The sequence below is a fragment of the Mesoplodon bidens genome (genome assembly GCF_964165515.1).
Source record: "Mesoplodon bidens genome assembly, chromosome: 9".
Classification (NCBI taxonomy): domain Eukaryota; kingdom Metazoa; phylum Chordata; class Mammalia; order Artiodactyla; family Ziphiidae; genus Mesoplodon; species Mesoplodon bidens.
In genome coordinates, this window is record NC_138166.1 from 9,491,340 (window position 1) to 9,507,371 (window position 16,032).

At 35.4% G+C, this 16,032-nt stretch overlaps 1 protein-coding gene across 1 annotated transcript in view; it reads right to left on the reverse strand.

Moving 5' to 3' along the window:
- RELN (reelin) overlaps positions 1-16,032 on the reverse strand; it is a 532,619-nt gene that overhangs the window by 146,933 nt on the left and 369,654 nt on the right. Inside the window, exon 20 of the mRNA XM_081244879.1 lies at positions 11,432-11,668. Coding sequence (XP_081101005.1) covers positions 11,432-11,668 — 237 coding nt within the window. The remainder of the gene's footprint in view (positions 1-11,431; positions 11,669-16,032) is intronic.

The following is a 16,032-nucleotide window of genomic DNA, read 5'->3' on the forward strand; positions in this document are numbered from 1 at the left end:
CCACATCTCTAAAATGACCCAATTTTGTTCCTTTTTATGGCTGAGTAATATTCCATTGTATATATGTACCACATCTTCTTTATCCATTCATCTGTGGATGGGCATTTAGGTTGCTTCTGTAACCTGGCTATTGAAAATAGTGCTGCAATGAACTTTGGGGCGCATGTGTCTTTTTGAATTATGGTTTTCTCTGGGTATATACCCATAGTGGGATTGCTGGATCATATGGTAATTCTATTTTTAGTTTTTTAAGGAACTTCCATACTGTTCTCCATAGTGGCTGTATCAATTTACATTCCCACCAACAGTGCAAGAAGGTTTCCTTTTCTCCACACCCTCTCCAGCATTTGTTGTTTGTAGATTTTCTGATGATGCCCATTCTAACTGGTGTGAGGTGATACCTCATTGTAGTTTTGATTTGCATTTCTCTAATAATTAGTGATGTTGAGCAGCTTTCCATGTGCTTCTTGGCCATCTGTATGTATTCTTTGGAGAGATGTCTATTTAGGTCCTCTGCTCATTTTTTGATTGGGTTGTTTGTTTTTCTAATATTGAGCTGAATGAGCTGTTTGTATATTTTGGAGATTAATCCTTTGTTTGTTGATTCATTTGCAAATAGTTTCTCCCATTCTGAGGGTTGTCTTTTTGTCTTGTTTGTAGTTTCCTTTGCTTTTCAAAAGCTTTTAAGTTTCATTAGGTCCCATTTGTTTATTTTTGGTTTTATTTCCATTACTCTAGGAGGTGGATCAAAAAAGATCTTGCTGTGATTTATGTCAAAGAGTGTTCTTCCTATGTTTTCCTCTAAGAGTTTTATAGTGTCTGATCTTACATTTAGGTCTCGAATCCATTTTGAGTTTATTTTTGTGTATGGTGTTAGGGACTGTTCTAATTTCATTCTTCTACATGTAGCTGTCCAGTTTTCCTGGCACCACTTACTGAAGAGACTGTCTTTTCTCCATTGTATATCTTTGCCTCCTTTGTCATAGATTAGTTGACCATAGGTGCATGGGTTTATCTCTGGGCTTTCTATCTTGTTCCATTGATCTATATTTCTGTTTTTGTGCCAGTACCATATTGTCTTGATTCCTGTAGCTTTGTAGTATAGTCTGAAGTCAGGGAGTCTGATTCCTCCACCTCCGTTTTTTTCCCTCAAGCCTGCTTTGGCTATTCAGGGTCTTTTGTGTCTCCACACAAATTTTATGATTTTATGTTCTAGTTTTTTAAAAAATGCCACTGGTAATTTGATAGGGATTGCATTGAATCTGTAGATTGCTTTGGGTAGTATAGTCATTTTCACAATATTGATTCTTCCAATATAAGAACACAGTATATGTCTCCATCTGTTTGTGTCATCTTTGATTTCTTTCATCAGTGTCTTATACTTTTCTGAGTAGAGGTCTTTTGTCTCCCTTGGTAGGTTTAATCCTAGGTATTTTATTCTTTTTGTTGCAGTGGTAAATGGGAGTGTTTCCTTCATTTCTCTTTCAGATTTTTCATCATTAGTGTATAGGAATGCAAGAGATTTCTGTGCATTAATTTTGTATCCTGTAACTTTACCAAATTCATTGATTAGCTCTAGTAGTTTTCTGGTGGCATCTTTACGATTCTCTATGTATAGTATCATGTCATCTGCAAACAGTGATAGTTTTACTTTTTTTCCATTTGTATTCATTTTATTTCTTTTTCTTCCCTGATTGCCATGGTAAGGACTTCCAAAACTATGTTGAATAATAGTGGCGAGAGTGGACATCCTTCTCTTGTTCCTGATCTTAGGGGAAATGCTTTCAGTTTTTCACCATCGAGAATGATGTTTGCTGTGGGTTTGTCATATATGGCCTTTATTATGTTGAGGTAGGTTCCCTCTATGCTCACTTTCTGGAGTTTTTATCATAAATGGGTGTTGAATTTTGTCAAAAGCTTTTTCTGCATCTATTGAGATGATCATATGGTTTTTATTCTTCAATTTGTTAATATGGTGTGTCACATTGATTGATTTGCATATATTGAAGAATCCTTTCATCCCTGCAAATAATCCCACTTGATCAGGGTGTATGATCCTTTTAATGTGTTGTTGGACTCTGTTTGTTAGTATTTTGTTGAGGATTTTTGCATCTATATTCATCAGAGATATTGGTCCGTATTTTTCTTTTTTCTAGTATCTTTGTCTGGTTTTGGTATCAGGGTGATGATGGTCTCACAGAATGAGTTTGGGAGTGTTCCTTCCTCTGCAATATTTTGGAAGAGTTTGAGAAGGACGGGTGCTAGCTCTTCTCTAAATGTTTGATAGAATTCACCTGTGAAGCCATCTGATCCTGGACTTTTGTTTGTTGGAAGATTTTTAATCACAGTTTCAATTTTACTACTTGTGATTGGTCTGTTCATATATTCTAGTTCTTCCTGGTTCAGTCTTGGAGGGGTATACCTTTCTAAGAATTTGTCCATTTCTTCCAGGTTGTCTATTTTACTGGCATAGAGTTGCTTGTAGTAGTCTCTTAGGATGCTTCGCATTTCTGCGGTGTCCATTGAAACTTCTTTTCATTTCTAATTTTATTGATTCCTCTCCATCTTTTTCTTGATGAGTCTGACTAAAGGTTTACCAATTTTGTTTATCTTCTCAAAGAAGCAGCATTTAGTTTTATTGATCTTTGCTACTGTTTTGTTTGTTTCTATTTCATTTATTTCTGCTCTGATGTTCATGATTTCTTTCCTTCTACTAACTTTGGTTTTGTTTGTTCTTCTTTCTCTAGTTCCTTTAGGTGTAATGTTAGATTGCTTATTTGAGATGTTTCTTGTTTCTTGAGGTAGGCTTGTATTGCCATAAACTTCCCTGTTAGAACTGCTTTTGCTGCATCCCGTAGGTTTTGGATCATCGTGTTTTCATTGTCATTTGTCTCTAGGTATTTTCTGATTTCCTCTTTGATTTCCTCAGTGATCTCTTGGTTATTTAGTAACGTACTGTGTGTAGCATCCATGTGTTTGTGGTTTTGGTTTTTTTTTAGTTTTTTTCCCTGTAATTGATTTCTAATCTCATAGCATTGTGGTTGGAAAAGATGCTTGATATGATTTCAGTTTTCTTAAATTTACTGAGGCTTGATTTGTGACCCAAGAGGTGATCTATCCTGGAGAATGTTCCATGTGCACTTGAGAAGAAAGTGTAATCTGCTGTTTTTGGATGGAATGTCCTATAAATATCAATTAAATCTATCTGGACTATTGTGTCATTTAAAGCTTGTGTTTCCTTACTAATTTCTGTTTGGATGATCTGTCTATTGGGTTAAGTGAGGTGTTAAAGTTCCCCACTATTATTGTGTTACTGTCGATTTCTTCTTTTATAACTGTGAGCAGTTGCTTTATGTACTGAGGTACTCCTATGTTGGGTGCATATATATTTATATCTGTTATATCTTTTTCTTGGATTGATCCTTTGATCATTATGCAGTTTCCTTCCTTGTCCCTTGTAACATTCTTTATTATAAAGTCTATTTTATCTGATATGAGTATTGCTACTCCAGCTTTCTTTTGATTTCCATTTGCATGGAATATCTTTTTCCATCCCCTAACTTTCAGTCTGTATGTGCCCCTAGGTCTGAAGTGGGTCTCTTGTAGACAGCATATATATGGGTCTTGTTTTTGTATCCATTCAGTGAGCCTGTGTCTTTTGGTTGGAGCATTTAATCCATTCATGTTTAAGGTAATTATCAGTATGTATGTTCCTATTACCATTTTCTTAATTGTTATGGGTTTGTTTTTGTAGGTCCTTTTCTTCTCTTGTGTTTCCCACTTAGAGAAGTTCCTTTAGCATTTGTTGTAGAGCTGGTTTGGTGGTGCTGAATTCTCTTAGCTTTTGCTTGTCTGTAAAGCTTTTGATTTCTCCATTGAATCTGAATCAGATCCTTGCCGGGTAGAGGAATCTTGGTTGTAGGTTCTTCCCTTTCATCACTTTAAATATGTCATGCCCTCCCTTCTGGCTTGTAGAGTTTCTGCTGAGAAATCAGCTGTTAACGTTATGGGAGTTCCCTTGTATGTTATTTATCATTTTTCCCTTGCTGGTTTCAATAATTTTTCTGCCTTTTGTTTTTGCCAAATTGATTACTATGTGTCTTGGCGTGTTTCTCCTTGGGTTTATCCTGTATGGGAATCTCTGTGTTTCCTGGACTTGGGTGGCTATTTCCTTTCCCATGTCAGGCAAGTTTTTGACAATAATCTCTTCAAATATTTTCTCTGGTCCTTTCTCTCTCTCTTCTCCTTCTGGGACCCCTGTAATGCGAATATTGTTGTGTTTAAGTGGTCTCTTAGGCTGTCTTCATTTCTTTTCATTCTTTTTTCTTTATTCTGTTCCACAGCAGTGAATTCCACCATTCTGTCTTCCAGGTCACTTATCCGTTCTTCTGCCTCAGTTATTCTGCTATTGATTCCTTCTAGTGTAGTTTTCATTTCAGTTATTGTATTGTTCATCTCTGTTTGTTTGTTCTTTAATTCTTCTAGGTCTTTGTTAAACATTTCTTGCATCTCCTCGATCTTTGCCTTCATTCTTTTTCCGAGGTCCTGGATCATCTTCACTATCATTATTCTGAATTCCTTTTCTGGAAGGTTGCATACCTCCACTTCATTTAGTTGTTTTTCTGGGGTTTTATCTTGTTCCTTCATCTGGTACATAGCCCTCTGCCTTTTCATCTTGTCTATCTTTCTGTGAATGTGGGCTTTGATCCACAGGCTGCAGGACTGTAGTTCTTCTTGCTTCTGCTGTCTGCCCTCTGGTGGATGAGGCTATCTAAGAGGCTTGTGCAAGTTTCCTGTTGGGAGGGAATGGTGGTGGGTAGAGCTGGCTGTTTCTCTGGTAGGCAGAGCTCAGTAAAACTTTAATTCACTTGTCTGGTGATGGGTGGGGCTGGGTTCCCTCCCTGTTGGTTGCTTTGCCTGAGGCGACCCAACACTGGAGCCCTACCTGGGCTATTTCGTGGGGCTAATGGTGGACTCTGGGAGGGCTCATGCCAAGAAGTACTTCCCAGAGCTTCTGCTGCCTGTGTCCTTGTCCTCATGGTGAGACACAGCCACCCCCTGCCTCTGCAGGAGACCCTCCAACACTAGCAGGTAGGTCTGGTTCAGTCTCCTTTGGGGTCACTGCTCCTTCCCTTGGGTCCTCATGTGTACAGTACTTTGTGTGTGCCCTCGGAAGAGTGCAGTCTCTGTTTCCCCCAGTCTGGTGAAAGTCCTGCAATCAAATCCCACTAGCCTTCAAAGTCTGATTCTCTAGGGATTCTTCCTCCTGTTGCTGGACCCCCAGGTTGGGAAGCCTGACATGGGGCTCAGAACCTTCACACCAGTGGGTGGACTTCTGTGGTATAAGTGTTCTCCAGTTTGTGAGTCACCCACCTAGCAGCTACGGGATTTGATTTTATTGTGATTGCACCCTCTCCTACCATTTCATTGTGGGTTCTCCTTTGTCTTTGGATGTGGGGTATCTTTTTTGGTAAATTCCAGTGTCTTCCTGTCGATGACTGTTCAGTTAGTTGTGATTCTGGTGTTCTTGCATGAGGGAGTGAGCACACGTCCTTCTACTCGGCCATCTTGAACCAATCTTTCTCTATCTTTCATTTTATTAATGTGGTGTCTCACTTGACTGATTTTCACATGTGGAATCACCCTTGTATCCCAGGAATAAATCCCACTTGATCATGGTACATATTCTTTTAATGTGTTGTTGAATTAGATTTGCTAGTATTTTGCTGAGGATTTTTGTTATCTATGTTCATCAGGAATCTTGGTCTGTAATTTTCTTTTCTCATGACACCCTTGCTTAGTTTTGGTGTCAGAGTAATGCTGGCCTTGTAAAATGGGTTTGGAAGTATTCCTCTCTCTTCTATACTTTTTGGAGGAGTTTGAGACGAACTGGTATTAAATCTTAGAATGTCTAGTAAAATTCACCAGTGAAGCCCTCTGATCATAGGCTTTTGTTTTCTGTGAGGTTTTTGATTACTAATTCAATCTCATTACTAGTAATCAGTCTGTTCAGATTTCCAATTTCTTTATGATGCAGTCTTGGTAGGTCGTATATTTCTAGGAATTTATCCATTTCTTCTAGGTTGTCCAATTTGTTGGCATATAATTGTTCATAGTATCCTCTTATGATCCTTTATTTTTCTGTGGTATCAGTTGTAATTCTCCTTTTTCATCTCTGATTTTATTTATTTGAGTCTTCTGTTTTTTTCTTGGTATGTCTAGCTAAAAGTTCGTCTATTTTGTTTAGTTTTTAAAAAAACCAGTTCTTACATTCACTGATCTTTTCAATTATCTTTTTTTTTTTTTTTTGCGGTACGCGGGCCTCTCACTGTTGTGGCCTCTCCCGTTGCGGAGCACAGGCTCCGGATGCACAGGCTCAGCGGCCATGGCTCACGGGCCCAGCCACTCCGCGGCATATGGGATCCTCCCGGACCGGGGCACAAACCCGTATCCCCTGCATCGGCAGGCGGACTCTCAACCACTGCGCCACCAGGGAGGCCCTCAATTATCTTTTAAGTCTCTATTTCATTTATTTCCACTCTGATATTTGTTATTTCCTTCCTTCTATTAACTTTGGAATTATTTTGCCCTTCTTTATCTAGTTCCTTGAAGTGTAAAGCTAGGTTTCTTAATGTAGGTATTTATTACTATGAACTTCTCTCTTAGAACTGCTTTGGCTCCATCTCATATGTTTTTTTTTTTTTTTTTTTTTTTTTTGCCACTCTGCGTGGCTTGCTGGATCTCAGTTCCCCGACCAGGAATTAAACCTGCGCCCTCGACAGTGAAAGCACAGAGTCCTAACCATTGGACTACCAGGGAATTCCCATCCCATATACTTTGTTATGTTGTATTTCCATTTTCATTTGTCTCAAGATATTCTTTGATTTCTTGACCTGTTTGGTTGTTCAGTATCACATTGTTTAATCTCCACGTTTGTGGATTTTCTAGTTTTCTTCTAATCGATTTCTAGTTTCATACCATTGTGGTTAGAAAAGTTGCTTGATGTGATTTCAGTCTTCTTAAATTTGTTAAGACTTGTTTTGCGGCTTAACATATGATATATCCTGGAGAATGATCCATGTGCACTTGAGAAGAATATGTATTCTGTTGCTTTTGGATGTAATGTTTTATAAATGTCTGTTAAGTCCATCTGGTCTAACTTGTCTTTTAAGTTCAGTGTTTTCTTATTGATATTCTGTATGATTCCATTATTGAAAGTAGGGTACTGAGTCCATTCCGATTACTGTATTGCTGTTGATTTCTCCCTTCAGGTCTGTTAACATTTGCTTTGTATATTTAGGTGCTCTTATGTTGGGGTGCATAAATATTTACAAATGTTATATTGTCTTGTTGGACAGACACTTTTATCATTATGTAATGCCCTTCTTTATCTCTTATTACAATCTTTGTCTTAAAGTCTATTTTGTCTGATACAGGTATAGCTACTCCTACTTTCTTCTGGCTTTTGTATGTATGGAATATCTTTTCCCATCCCTTTACTTTGAGTTTGTGTGTGGTCTTAAAGCTGAAGTGAGACTCTTGGAGGCAGCATACAGTTGGGTCTTATTTGTTTATCCATTCAGCCACTCTATGACTTTTGATTGGAGAATTCAGTCCATTTATATTTAAAGTAATTTTTGATCAGTGTGGACTTACTATTGCCATTTTGTTCATTGTTTTCTGGCTGTTTTGTGATTCCTTTTTTCCTTTCTTCTCTAACTCTTTTCCTTTGTGATCTGATGATCTTCCGCAGTGGTATGCTTAGATTCCCTTCTCTTTATCTTTTGTGTATCTACTCTGGGTTTTTACTTTGTGGATACCATGAGGTTTATATAAAACATCTTACATTTGTAACAGTCTACTTTAAATTGATAACAACTTAAGTCAAATGCACACTAAAGCTCTACATTTTTACCCCCTCCACCGTGTTTCATGTTTTAGGCGTCATAATTTACATCTTTTTTATCTTGTCTATCTGTTAACAAATTATTACAGTTACAGCTATTTTTTTTTTACTATTTTTGTCTTTTAACCTTCATACTAGATTTATAAGTCATTTACTCACTACTACTACATGAGAGTATTTTGAATTTAACTATGTATTTACCTTTAGCAGTGAGATTTACACTTTTATATCTGTCCCTGTTACTAACTAGAGCCCTTCTGTTTCAGCTTGAAGACTGTCCTTTATCACATTTCTTGTGAAGCCCGTCTAGTGGTGCTGAACTCCTTTAGCCTTTGCTTGTCTGGAAAACTCCTTATCTCTGCTACTAAAACGAACTGCCAATTCTAATATGCTATGATGACCATACCCTCATAGTTTTACACATTTTGAAACCAAAACTCTAGATAATATGACAGCAATGTCCTTTCCACCTGTATGCTTAGCTAGTCTACTAGATACGACAGAAGAATGTAAATGTCCCTTGGTATTATCACTAATAGTATTAGTCAAATAATCTTTAATAAATCTCAATTAAAATAATTCCCTTAGTGATCTTAAAATACATGGAAGAGGCTTTAAAGACTATTTTTAGAACATAAAGCAGACAGAGGTTCTGATTTCGGATACTATGTATGGAAGAAAGGAAAGTACTACAAATAATTAAAGGCAATTCATTTCCCCATGGAAAAATGTGCTCTAAGATGACATATTGTAAAGTGATTTATAGCATATTGACTGTAGTTCTTCTAATGAAAAAACAATTGTCCAAGTTTTCCCTGGAGAACACTCTCAGTAACAACAATCCATGCTCATGGAAAGCCATGAGTTAGAAAATGAGAACCAAATGAACTCTCAGCTGGCAAAAGCCAACAATAATTAATTTAACACCAGTCATTTGTAGAGAACATGTATACATTTCAAAATTTCCCTTGAGAAGAACAGGTCATTGAACGGCAGAGGCCACATATTTGAATATGTTCAAAGAATTTTTACTTAATAAGATAACAAGCTCCAAAGGTTTTACTTTAAAAAAAAAAACTTGTTTTTAGGACTAGGTAGTTATCATAAATAGTTTGGTCAATATCATCATTTGAATTTCAATATTGTAATAAGTATTTCTGAAAAACATCACTAAAGTGAGTTCACATTGAACTTGGAACTTGGACAATATATTCTTAAACAGCAGCAGAGAGAAAACGGTGTCATTAAATGGGGCTTTATTCTGATTCATTGGCTAAGAAAATGGGAACAGTTTGAAATCTTCTATGTTGTTTCATTTTAATGAGCAGAGAGCATTTTTCATGTCCTTATTAAAGCGGCTAATGTGTTTCTCTAGTCTCATTATCACCACCAGAGTACACTCTCTGTTGTTTCATAACCAAGACAACTCCTTTTCGTTTCAGAGAAGTCAAATTTGATTGCTCACACGTGGTTGTTAATAAAACTCCTGTGGCGCTGCTCAAGGTGTCCATGGGGATTGTACAATTATTTATATTTTCTTATGGTTTTCTATAATTATTGTGATTGTACTTTCACAGAGTAAATGTATCTCAACCAATTAAAGCAGTGGTGGGTTAAGAATATTCATCAGACTTGTGTGAAAGGATATTGTTCTTAGGGTTTTGCAAAGCACAGAAATTAAACTGCTGTTATCATGTATTCAACCCAAGTGTTAAAATTAAAATGCTCAGCAACTTTGGAGTTTATCTGAGCAGATGTTAACTATTTACGAAAAAATAAACATTACACAGGACTTGCATTCATGATATGATTCTTTGTTGTATTCAAAGTGCTGGAAAGAAAAACTGCTACACAAACTTGGAGGATAGTTTATGGTATATGACCAATTTGGATTATTGTTAATTCAGGTCAATTTAAAATTGCAGAATCATAAAATTCCAAGAAATCTCATTTTGCTTTACATCTTTGTTCTTATTTGCTTCACCCCTTTATTTTCTTTGAAGACTCCAGGACTAAGAACAGCATGCATAAAAACAAGCATCTGAGGCTATCAACTAGAAAACACACAATATAACCTTTCATATTTTGTCATAGAGAAATTTCATTCTATCTAGTTTGACAGTGCTTGCAGCAAAGTGATCAGCTGTACTTCCATGACATCAGCTGTCATTTTGATGCTAGAATTTTAGCCTGCTGTGTGTGAGATGTGACTGTCCATGCACAATTCCCATCAAAGGTAATTTTATGTGCAATGGTGTGTAAAATTTACCTCTAATTATGATAAGGTCACTGATGGGTCATTTATGATATGCTCTCAGGAGACAATTGCAGTGAATAGCTTTTGGCAAGATTCATCTGGAGAAATTAAACTGGTCTGACCATGACTCAATAGAAAGTAAAAGACTCTTAGAAAATTATTCCTCAATCATGTTTAAAGTTCTAAAGGAACCCAAAGAGGGGCAGTTTGCACAGTGGGGAAGGTTGTGAGTTTTGAAATTATACAGACCTGAGACTTAACCTAGGATCTCTATGCCTAGAAAGTTCTATCTGATCTGGCTTCTGCATATCTCTTGGCTTCTATTTCTGACATTTGCTCCCTCGTTACCTGGGCTCCAGCACCATTGGCCTCCTTCCTGGTTTTTGAACATGTCATGCTCACTCATGCTTTGGCAGTCTTTGTACCACAGAGTTTCCTGTAGTTGTATGCTCTTCCTTCAGATCTTCATGTGCCTGGAACTTCCTGCTCTTTTACTTTCCAATTAGTAGAATGTGTTGTATCCACTCTCTGAACTACCCAAACACAGTCTCCTCCTCTCTATCTAAAGTTGCCACCTCCTAACTAGGTAATTGCTATTGTGTCATCCTACTGATGTTCTTGAAGTACTAATCATAGTCTTAAGTTATTTATTTACTGCTTAATGTATAATTCAGTTTGCATATGATGATAGGGAGGAAAAAAATCTAAGAATGAAAGGTGTCTTGACTAGGAAATCCCACACTCTTGAAACCCCACTGACATTAACTATACAAGTCACTGGTCCAATATTGCTTGATAAAATGGACTAAAAATATTATCTTTGGGTTGGAGAAACTTCTTGGACTTTATGTAAGACAGCATGAAAATAAAACATGTGATGAGAAATTTTATTAAAATAGTCATTAGAGTGATTTCACTTTTCACTATGATCATGATGGACCTCCATGAAGGGAGAATATGTTAGTCACTTTAGTTGTTAACACTTCTTGAAGAGGGTTTTTATATGTAATGGTGGGAAAATGAAAATTTGAGATGGATAAATATAGTGAAATTTTATATTTATTTAAATCTATCAGTGTTTTGTTTTTAGTCTTCTTTCCCAAGATAACTTACTTATAGACATAACAGTGACTTTTCAAATGGTTCATGTTCAGCTAATATTTGTCAACAAATGACTAAGTGCTGGATGGACTGGAAGATCATCTTTGGGTTTCAATCCTTAATGCAAATTGTAACAATAACAATAAGAACAAAGATGAAATCCTTACCAAAGGGTCCAGTCGTGGCCACAGTATGGCTGAACATTTCCAAGGTAGAATCCCAGAGATTGAGTGACCTCCACAAGATTGGTAAAGTCAAGACTAATGCTGTTGAAAAGTACAGATGTCATGATAATCTCATCAATAGCCCATACATCCTCTCCCTGGGAAGAATGATATGGTTGCCACCATCTGAACTGAATTCCAAACTGTCTTGCATCATCTGGTAATTCTACAGAGATTATTCTAAAGGAGAAAATAAAAGTAAAAATTCAAATTACTTTGATTATCTTAAAATACAAACATTTATAGCAGGATCTTTTCTTCCTACAGTATAATATTTGAAAAAAATAATTCTCCCACTATGACAAACATTCTTGAGATTTCCAATTTCCTGTCTGACTCCAACAAAGTCTTCTCAACCCATCTAAAACTGTGACTTTGCTTGCACTCAGCTGCTCTCAGAAAAGCTAACTCAATAAAACATAGTTGTCAATGTGGCAGGATTTGCCTAAGTCTGGTAAAGGATCTTGGGCAGCTTGTTACACACATTATAGTTTTGGGCTGGTTGGAACCATGGCACTTCCTCATTCCCATGAGTTCAGCATAGTGTGCGAGGTCACTTGCTGTGTCATGGTGGCTACGACAGTAAACCTGTATCTGACAAATGGGGAAGAAAATTAAGAATAATATCTAATTTCCAGGAGCAATCATTGTACACAGCAGCAGGAACTATATATTAATTGCCACTGCAATGACATCTGCTTGAAAGCTCCATAAATCATAGTACCATACTGCTCAAATCCGTACACAAGGTGCGATGTGAAACAAATGGCAAATGGAACATTTATCTCCATCAGTGTACAATTATACACCAGGAGAGGTGTTTGCAGTAAACGTACACTGAAGGGACTGAACCTTCTTCCTAGTGAGCAAAGAAAAACTCCCTAAGACAGGTGACTAGCTGGATAACTTAGAAATAAATTATTTAAAAACTTCAATGTCTAAGGCTGGATTTACTGAGAAATTAGATTGATTTTCATATTTGTATTATGTTCATCTTTAGTTATTACACAAAGAAACATTAACTCACATCTTGAAAATGTAATTTTTTGCATACTGAAAGTTATTAAAAATAATATCTATTTTTACTTTAAATAATCTGCATATGAAAATATGGGGTGGAATAATATGATTATCACCATTGATTATATAAACAGTAAAAAATTGGTAGGACTTTTTGTAATGTGAGAAAACATACTTTTTAAATGATGAGAAATCAATGTTCAAATACAGAAATATAAATTAAAAAACATTTCTTAAACTAAAAAGACATAGCTATAACAGGTTTATGATTTTTTAAGTACTTTCCATGATCTGCTGAATTTTTTAACCAATGTGAGTTTATTAAAAGAAAAGTACTTATTAAATACTTAATTATATTATTTCAGTAATTTTCACTTTAATTTTCTAAATATTTATTTATTTATTAAATAATTAAATAATATTTATGTTAACATATCAAATATAGAATAAAATAAACTATATTCAAACTGGCTCAACAATGAAAACACACATTAATTTAATAATTTAATTTGATTAGCATTATGTTATTAGAAAATTATAATTTTCTTTTAATATTAATAATTTTAAAAGCAGTTACTGGTCTCTCTGATGAAAATAAATATAATATTAAAAATTAACAAATGAGAAGTAGAATTTTTCGGGCAACTTTAAAGGAAAATAAAGTGCATATGTGTGTGAGAACAGTAACTGAAGTGACTAATATTTTCCCCAGCAGAGATGTGAAGACTGTTACTCTGTAGTCAGACTCTTGGGTTAAAGTATGCACTTTGTCACCTCATGGTTGGTAACTTTGCAGCTGCAGGGAAGGTATTTAACTTCTATGTGCCTTAGCATCTTCATCTGTGAAACTGGGATAATAATATCTTTATGGCAAAGTCAGAGACTTTTTTCTATTTTTCACTATTGTATCTTAGCACCTAGAATAGTGTCTGGCATATAAAAAGAATAACTTCTTGCTGCATAGATGAAGTACATATTATCAGTATACCCTGACAGAGATTCAAACACAGGCATAAGGAAATTAAAGATTTTCTTTTAGGTTAAGCAGCTTTTAACTGACAATGCCAGGCTATGGACCTAGGGAACATGGCTCTAAAGTCTGCATCCTTTACCTCTATGTTATATCTTGGAGTGGGGTGGAAGTCTCTGCTTTACCACTCTATGCATAGTACAGTGTCTGGTTAGAATGGCTATGGAGCCATTTGATCAGAATATTCCTAGATGAGAACCCAGGGACTTAGGTCAACTTTCTGTCTCAAACTTCCTTTTTTGGATAGGTACTAAGCTCATGGATTTCCTGTAGTCACATTCAATAATCAAGACAAAAATAAAATATAATTAAACTTCATAATAATTTTAGAATAAGAAACCAAGCCCTATAATTAAGAAAAATCTAGAATAATTTGTCTCACCAAAAATATATAGTTTTATATTAATAAGAATGCCAATTAGTTCACAAGGCAGTCTAGTCAGTTAGAATTAAAAGATTAACTTAGATATATTTACGGACTTTAACTTTTATAAATATCAAGCAGATAGAGTTCTTTCACTTACTGAGTGAATTATAGGTAAGGAAATTATTAGAAATCAGCTAGGAATAACAGTAGTTAGCCAACTATCATATCTAATTTATGGATCACACTTCATTTTCGAACAACCATGGCAGAAAGGAACAATATGGAGTTCACAGCAATTACAGACAGCAATTTATACTGAAGAAAACACAGCAAATGGCTAAAGGCATCAATAATTAACTGTCTCATGGAGAGTTTACATGGTTTGTACTATTTCTCATATAAAACATAATTTAGTGCCTAGAATATATCAAATTCTACTTCTGCTATGTCACCTTTTATTAATATTTATAAGAAGGAGGGGGAAGGTTCTCTTGGACAGAGGCAATATATATAAAATGAAAGTGTTCTTGGTTCCACTACTACGTTCTCCTTTTAAAATAATCTCCCCTCTGATCTTAATCCTTCAAGCTGTGCACATACCTAATGCTGAAAAGCCACCTTGGTTCTGCTTAGAAGAAAAATGTTGCTGTCAAATGGCAGACAAGATTAAACATACCTTTGCAATAGTACATTAAATGTATAATTTATTTTCATATCAACAAAGATTAATTAAATTTCATGCTACAAATTGATTACTGAATTTTGAAGCTGTCCATCCTTGTTAGAAAAAATTGTGTTTTGGGCCAATTTAACTTAGGACAATGATATTTTCTTCATGCTTTCATCATTTTTATTATCATCTTGATTTTTGCTTAATTTTCTTTTAATGCTTATTATGGAGATCTATGAAATGTTTCTTTAGGATTCATATGTCTCTACTGAGTGAGAAAGTTGAGTTTAGTCTTACATTTACCCTTATAGGGAAAAGACTCAACACATCTGGTGCATTCTCTTAAATTTTACAACATATAGTATTTACCACTCATAATAGTTGTTAACTATTATCTCTGTTACATGCTACTCATCTTCTGATGAAAATAGAAGTTCTCATCTATTTGCAAATACTTAAATGAAGGGATAGCTCGAGGCAGAATTTTAAAATATATAAACTCTATCATCATTGCCCCTGTCCTTTTGCCATGGTGCCAATGCACACTTCAGTGCCCAAAGTCCTCACTCTTTTTCACATCTTTCCATGATCAACATGTATGTACTTCCAGGAAGGTAAACTGTATTAGCTCTTTATATCTGAAAGTGAATGTAAGTCACAGTGATACCTCCTCTAGTGCTATTTTAACTTTCCCATCCTTCTCTTCTCCTGCTATTTTAAAGGAATTTCAGTGAGCAAGTCAATAAGTGTTCTAGAAAAGGAGAGGACTCTTTGGACTCTTCCGAAATCATATCACAAATGGTGATTACCACTCTCCCAAACTGAAGGATGGCCCTACTTCAAGTAAAACTTAAATCTCACAATTGTGACTATATATTATGAAATATATAAGCCAAAGAAAAATAGAAGTGGCCTGAAGAAAGGGCTTTAAATACAGCCTCCACTCCATCTTTGCCAGGGACTCTATACATTCTAGAAAAACTTCTTTATACTCATTACTTAATTATATTACATGCAAATTTAAAAAACATATTGGTCATCAGATTTTATGAGTTATTATCTCATATAATTTATTATAATATATTATCACATATTGCTAAAAATATTTATCAACAGCATTTATAATTTAGTACCATATTAAAATCGTACCTAATAGTTTGCACTATAGTTGAATAAGGAAAGTAGTGTTAGTTATTTTTCTCTTTCCTAGGTATCAAAATATTTCCCTTAGATGCACATTTCAGAATATGAGAATAAATTTCTTCAAATTACCAGAAGTCAGTAGGGCAAATGAATTACAAGAATGCAGCTTTCTAGCTTTTCATTGCAAGAGGCATCAATCTTTGTCCTCACCATCTCTCAATGCAAAAGCATCTGGACTCTTACACCACTTGAATGATGATTTCCCCAGGAAGGAGATATCACCCTTACCATTTTTTCTAAGTGTTTTCCAACAT